Consider the following 6951-nt stretch of genomic DNA (forward strand, 5'->3'; position numbering starts at 1 on the left):
GTGTGATACCTGGCCATCATTTGGGACTGAACCAGCTGATATTAATTTGCACTGACAAGGGGCAGGCTTGCTTTCTCAATACTTTTTCCCTGTGCCATTCCACATTATTACAAATAACTTCATTTCTGGACATTTATGGTTTTATTTCTTTGTATGTATGGATCACTTGGGTTGTTACCGACATCTGGTGAAAATTTCATGTCATTAGCACCTCTAGTAATATATTTACTGAGAAAAATGGTGACGTGTTCAAAACTTATTTTACCCGCTGTATAAATCCTAAGACAAGGAAACCTCACAAATTTAAAACTTAACCAAATTACATGACAACAAGGCCCTGATAATATTGCTCACCCTGTCACACATGTTGTCCTCAGTGCCTGACACAAACAGCACACGCACGCACTCAGGCAGCATCCTGAGGTCTTCACTTCGCTGGCGGTGAGCGTGCATCTGTCCGGGTGGGTGCAGAGGGAAGGAGAGGCAGATGACCCCCTGAACTCCATCCTCTGATTCATCGCTCAAACGCCTGGCCAGGGCTGCAGCAGCTCGACATCCCATCGACCTCCCTGAGGATTGTCACAACACTTTAAATATTTACTGTCCTTATTGTCCAAAACCAGAGTTATGAGTTGCTTACCTCCAAAAAAAGCGTGCTTTATTGTAAACTTCTGTAATGTTTTCAAGTAGTCCTAGAAGGAAAATAAGTGCTGAATCTATTATTATTATTTTAGACACATGCGCGCTAGTTGTGAGTACAAACCCTTACCCAAACAGCAGAGTAGGCTTTTATTCTGTAACTCAGGTTTAAAGCCTTGCATGTAAAACGAAGGCAGAGGAAACCCTGTGAAGCCAGGGCGCGTGCGAGACTAACCAGATGCCTGAAGTTCATGTCTCCTCCTGCTCCATGTGTGAGTATTACAGCTGTGTGAACATCTGTTCTCACTGAGGTTGGGAAACACAAGACAGCGTCCAGATCCTTCTTCCCAAAAGGCAGCTTTACAGTTTCCTGAAAGGGAGCGAGTTTCTAATCCATTAATTTTCGTTTTTATTGTCAATTTCACATCTTTCAAAAACACCACACAGCTGACATTTGTGATAAGGGTCAGGTTTTGTTTTAAATTCAGAAGTATTTACCTCGTCAAACTTATCCATTGCAACTTTTTCCTGTCTTAAATCCAAAAACAAACCGGACAATCATGCCCCCTATCGTTCAGGCGGTGTTATTACAAATAAACGTGCCTGCTGTTTGTTATGATGGACAATGAGAGGATGCTTCTTCCTGTCTGGGTCATTGTTTATGAAATAAACTAAAACAAATGGCTAGGTTTTTTAAATTTGTAAAAGCCAAATTGRAATTGTGTAAAAGTCGTAAATGTGCATGGATAGTCCGTTTTAGTTAAAGAATATCTCTTAAATCAGCATGTGCTTGGGTGCATGGAACAGTGTGTGGGCGATTTGGAATAAAGCATGACATAAGAAAAAAAAACTTTATTTAAAAACAGGAAATCTTAATATAATCACAGCATCATTTCACAACTTGTAAAAAAATATTTGGTGATAATGAAGATCTGAAGTGGTCAAAGTTCATCTTTCACCTGAAAAAACAAACAAATAAAAAAAACAATTAAAATGAAATAAAATGTTACATTTTATACACAGTTAATGACAGCAACACAAACTCAAATTTGTTTCTTGGAATATTTTACGCTTTGTTGTGCAGTAGCAGATTATGTCCAGCAGAGGGAGTCAGAGACTGTACAGTGTTTGTTAGTGTAAAAGCAGTGTCACAGCAGTTGAAAATGATGTTTTGTTTTATTGCCATTGAAAATAACAAATCTGGGTTCAGGTTTACTTTCTGCAACTTCCCATTCAGCTAATAATTAGTTTGTTTTATCAGCTTCTTTTCATCATACAAAGGTCAGAAATGATATTATCAAATCCTATAAAATAAAAAAATAATAATAAAACATTAGAAGTCATAAATGTTTAAGTGTAGCTAATTACATTACTGATGCAGGAATTCCAGTTTATAGCCTAAAGCTTGCATGCACTTTAAATTGTCACCTTCGTGTCAAAATAAAAGCGGTTTTGACAAACACCAAAAAAAAAACTGCCATCTCTTACCGTGTTCCTCTGACAGGAACATGGGAATAGTTCATCAGTGGGTTGCTCCACAGGCTCCATGCCCTTCCGAACCTTAGGCTCTGTGATCTGGAGTTTGGCATACTCCTATATTGAACGACAGTTTTCTATTCAGGGCTGTGACTTAAACACAGTGACTGTTTTAGTTTATTCTTCCTGAATGTGTAGGACTGATACCTTAAAGAGTTTGTAGTAGTAACAAAATATACTGTCTCCCATAAGCTGACTGCGGGTGAACTGCTGACCGGCGAGTGCGATTTTCTTTGCCTGCAAGAGTCGAAGCGGAGAATTTACTTCATCTTTACAAAAACATGATTATTTGTATGTCTAGTGTCTCCAGGATCGTCTACCACATCCTCACCTCTTCATCGTGCTCACGAGCCCATTGGATTTTTTCTAGCAGGTCTCCCAGGTCTGCTTGTATTGGGATGTAATGCTCCCACGGCCGCAGCTCGTGGTAAAAATGCTCGTAGTAGCCAGAATCCTGCTTCAAGACGACGCTGTCTCCAGCCAACAGGTAAGGCAAACGATACGCTGCTACAGTGCCGTCAATGTTGATTTGGTACTTGTACTGGATTTGGACAAAAAATAAAAATAAACATATTAGCTAAACTTACTGTCTGTTGAATGTTTTACTTTCTATCAAAGAAAACATTTTATCCAAGCTTCCTGCACTCTTTACTGGGAAATAGAAGCTGGAAATGCTGGTTTTATTGTAAAGTAGAATAATGCTGAATGATGAATGACTTTGCTGAAATTTGCTGAATAAGCTAAAACTAAGTTGTTAAAAGCCAAAAGAAGAAAATATTTAGCTTAAAGCCAATTATAATATAGTAGCAAAATGATAGCTAAAGGAGCAAAAGGCTAACTTAAAGGTTAAAACTGTATTTCTAAGTGACTGAAAGAATCTTAATGTATTTCTTTGGGGAAAATGTTCACAAATAAAGTTGAATCTTTTGAAAAGTACTTAAAGGGATCCCTGATTAGTTGTAACATTAGACTTTATTTGATAAACATATATTTTAACTGTAAAATAAAGACTGTAAAAATACTGTGGGCTGTTTAGTAAATTTTTAAAAATATATTTTAACACGGACGGGGCCATTTTATTTACACACAAAGCATTCTGGGTAAATGATGACGTGGATAGGTCCTCGGTGCGAGGCTGCTAGCGAGCTATATCCACCCTGAAGGTTAATCTTGGACAATATCTGACGATTGACTCTTTTAAATGAAACCAGAGAGCGTTGACAGAGAGGAGAAGGTAGAAATGACTCAGCCTGGAACTGAAAATATGGATGGAGGACAACAGAGCTGCTTCATGGAAGAAGAACCTCAGCTTAGCCTGTTAGCCTTTGTGCTAGCACTGACGCTATATTGCCTTATATGTATTAGCTCGGTGCTAGCACGACAAACAAGCTAAACAGAGGTCCTCCATTCATATTTTCAGTTGCAGACTGAGTCATTTTTGCATTGCCCTCTCTGTCATGTGGATGGAGGACCTCAGTGACGACAAGAGAATCTGTAGCCCTGAGCTAATACATACTGTATATACAGTGATAGTGTCGGGGCTAATGCTAAAGCTAACAGGCTAAGCTGAGGTTCTTCTTCCATGAAGCAGCTCTGTTGTCCTCCATCCATATTTTCAGTTACAGACTGAGTCATTTCTACCTTCTCCTCTCTGTCAACACTCTCTGGTTTCATTTAAAAGAGTCGATCATCAGATATTGTTCAAGATTAACCTTCAGGGTGGATATAGCTCGCTAGCAGCCTTGCACTGATGACCTATCCACGTCATTTACCCAGAATGCTTTGCGGGTAAATAAAATGGCTCCGTCCATGTTAAAATATATTTTTAAAAAATTACAAAACTAAACAGCCTACAGTATTTTTACAGTCTTTATTTTACAGTTAAAATATATGTTTATTAAATAAAGTCTAATGTTACAACTAATCAGGGATCCCTTTAAAAWATACCATAGCACCCGTCTCCTGAATGAGTTGGAACATTTCGCTCAGACATTTACAGCCACCCAGCCTTGTAGTAATTTACAATATAACCCATCATTTTTATAAAAACAATGTAAAGCTATCCCCACCGCAGCAACGTCACCTTAAAGAAGTCAAAGAAAGAGACGTGTTTGACCAGCGGCCCGTAGAGGCTCTCGTCATGTTTGAAGAAGAAGAAGTTGGTAAAAGCAGCATCGATCACGTCAGGACGGGCCCTCGAGAGCTTGACCAGCTCCAAACGCTCGTGACGACTGTCCCGGCCCCTCCAGAAGGCCGTGGTGTTCTTCTCCGACCACGGCGGCCCTGTGTTGGCCTGAACAGACATCATGTCCAGACTTACTCTGTTTATTGRATGGAAACAAGAATTTATGTTCAGTGGTCGTTTATCTGGAAAAAAAAATACATAATATACTTAAAAATGTCCAATTTTAACAAGCAAATTACTTAATTTAAATCCTTGTACCATTTTTACTTTTCAMCAATTGACATTTTAAGTGATCTTTTTCCTTTTTTTTTACTGGAGGAAACTTTTGTAAAKCCAAGTGAGAATTTCCCACACTTGGTTTCTTTGAACAGAAAAGATCTGATTAGATCTCCAGAGCAGGCTTTTGTGACGAAATCAAAACCCCAGGAAATGCATCCTAAGCTCCGGTTAGTGCTGATCTCATCCTTCATTTCCTTTCAGTGAGATGTGTGGATATTTAMGCCGCCGCGAGACATACAATTAGACATGTCACTTTTCATTTCTGCATGCTATCAGCTTTAAATAAGAAGAGATTATATCGGCAGTTCAGACACACACAAACCAAGTTATATTTCTGCTCACGTCCCTCAGTAARGATCAGAAAAACAAAGAACAGAGCAGAGATAAAACATCAAACAGGAATACTTGATGCTTGATTATTCTGTTAACCATATATTTTTAGAAACAATTCCGGTAAAAGATATTTCAAAGTAAATTGAAGAGGGGTTTGTATCTCAAGCTCCTCGGTGTGTACGGGTCAGCTGGCAGGTCAGAGGTTTAGTATCACTCAACCTACTGGAGGCATAATAAGAAGAATGGTTTTGGGTAAACATGTCTTTGTTCTAATGTAGCAGTTCTCAGCTGTTCTTGCCAGAAGACAAAAGTGAGAGAAAACGTTCCTTTCGAGTTCACAGAAACTCCCTCAGGGGCAACAAAAGGTTATTTTTGAGCATCTTTGTTTTTAATCCAGCTTCTTGAAAAGTGCACCTCAAGTTCACTTGCATAAATTGCTGGTTGCAGAAGATAATCACTTTGTGGGAGTTTGAAGAATCCTGACTGGTTTAATTGAAACGTGACYCACGCTGAACCTCACCTCCCCATGGTCTCGAGGACCGACTCGGTCAGGTCGTAGGTGGGCATGACGATGTCTCTGGTGTTGTTTGAGCCYCACCAAGAAAAGATCGGATGGAGCTTCTCTGTGGGTTTTCTCTTCTCCAGCGGCCAGTCGCCCAAATTTACGAAGAACTCGACGTCAGGGAGCTTCACCTGCAAACACAAACCCGCAGAGGTCCGACAGAAAAATAAAAACACAAATTAGGCCCATTACAACAGTGCGTATGCAGATTGACATTGCTAAATATAAAAACTAARTATCATACCTTCCTCGTTAGAGACAGAAGGATGGCATCCATGAAGATCCTGAAACCGACGTGCTCTCCAAATGTTTTCACATAGACCTAAAGAGAATGAAAAGTACAACATATCTGTAGCTTTACAGCATCACAGTGTAACTTTATGTGAGGAAAGAAGGAAGGATTCGTGATGACTCAGCTGTGAAACCAGCAGACTGGTCCCAGTTAACTTGGTCACAAAAAAAAACATTACTGGTTGGATTTATTTCATTCTTTATTTCAGCAACGCACTGAGCAAAAAGCTCAAATCTCTAAAATTATGCCATGATAGAAAATATAAAGAACTACATTTTGAGAGACAAACTCAGCCATTAGTTTAAAGATTTTTAAAACTTAAAAACAAAAGATTAATGTGACCTGAAGAGACAATTTCAGCCTTTTAGATCACATGTCAAATCTAAGGCCTGTGGGCCAAATGTGGAACGGGGGTGACTCCTGTCTGGCCCGCCCTCGCAAAAAAAAATTCAAAAATGAATAGTTTTTACTTAATATGAAATTTGATTCTTATATCAATGACAAACTTTCAATTTATGACTAAAAGCAACAACATAAACTAATTTAAAAGGTGAAAGAAAATAATTCTTGTCCTGCACCTGAGCTGTTGGCTTTAAGTAACTGAGCAATTTAGTTGGATAGCACAGTATTAATGTCTCAAAATAAGCTGCTTTAAATCCAGCATTGACCATAAACTACAACTCCCATAATGCATGCTGATTATCCATGGGAATTCCCTGTCAGAAAGAGGGAAAGTTCGGAATTCAAGATGGCAGCTACTCAACACAACTCAACAGTGAGGAAAACTCTCCTACTTCTACTTTTAATAGTATTTCTGTATTTATTTCAGATTTAGTCAGTCGTACACTTAGTACTTTTCAGTGCTTATAAGGGGACGTGTTAAAACACTGTTTAGTTGAAGTTAAACATGAAACATTAAAGATAATTACAACTGGCCCTTTGAGGACCACCATAACGCTCACGTGGCCCTCAGTGAAAATGAGTTTGACTCCCATGTTTTAGAACATTTTACTGATAACTTTCATTGTCCCCACTTTTTAGGTTTAAAATATTAAATTTACCACAAATTTCTGCTCTTAAATCAAAACTTACAGCATTTTATTTAAGGGTAACCCTACCACTGTG

General features: G+C 38.7%; 2 protein-coding genes across 3 annotated transcripts in view; both read right to left on the reverse strand.

Annotated features, from left to right (window-relative positions):
* Positions 1-354: 354 nt before the first annotated feature.
* On the reverse strand, positions 355-1231 carry tex30 (testis expressed 30; the record flags this gene model as incomplete). 2 transcript variants are annotated; one of them, XM_014031843.1, is given in 4 exon segments in its annotated part: positions 355-569; positions 641-692; positions 875-1009; positions 1138-1231. In XM_014031843.1, coding segments are annotated over 4 exon segments (420 nt in total), but the record flags the coding sequence as incomplete, so codon positions are not given.
* A 251-nt stretch (positions 1232-1482) lies between these two features.
* Positions 1483-6951, reverse strand: part of poglut2 (protein O-glucosyltransferase 2) — a 10265-nt gene continuing 4796 nt past the window's right edge. Inside the window, exons 4-10 of the mRNA XM_014031841.1 lie at positions 5779-5856; positions 5493-5665; positions 4259-4496; positions 2507-2716; positions 2323-2412; positions 2128-2232; positions 1483-1598 (exon numbers count right to left, since the gene is read on the reverse strand). Of these exons, the coding sequence (XP_013887295.1) occupies positions 1581-1598; positions 2128-2232; positions 2323-2412; positions 2507-2716; positions 4259-4496; positions 5493-5665; positions 5779-5856 (912 nt within the window). The 3' untranslated portion in view covers positions 1483-1580. The remainder of the gene's footprint in view (positions 1599-2127; positions 2233-2322; positions 2413-2506; positions 2717-4258; positions 4497-5492; positions 5666-5778; positions 5857-6951) is intronic.

The sequence above is a fragment of the Austrofundulus limnaeus genome, unplaced genomic scaffold, assembly GCF_001266775.1.
Source record: "Austrofundulus limnaeus strain Quisiro unplaced genomic scaffold, Austrofundulus_limnaeus-1.0 Scaffold1333, whole genome shotgun sequence".
NCBI classification, from domain to species: domain Eukaryota; kingdom Metazoa; phylum Chordata; class Actinopteri; order Cyprinodontiformes; family Rivulidae; genus Austrofundulus; species Austrofundulus limnaeus.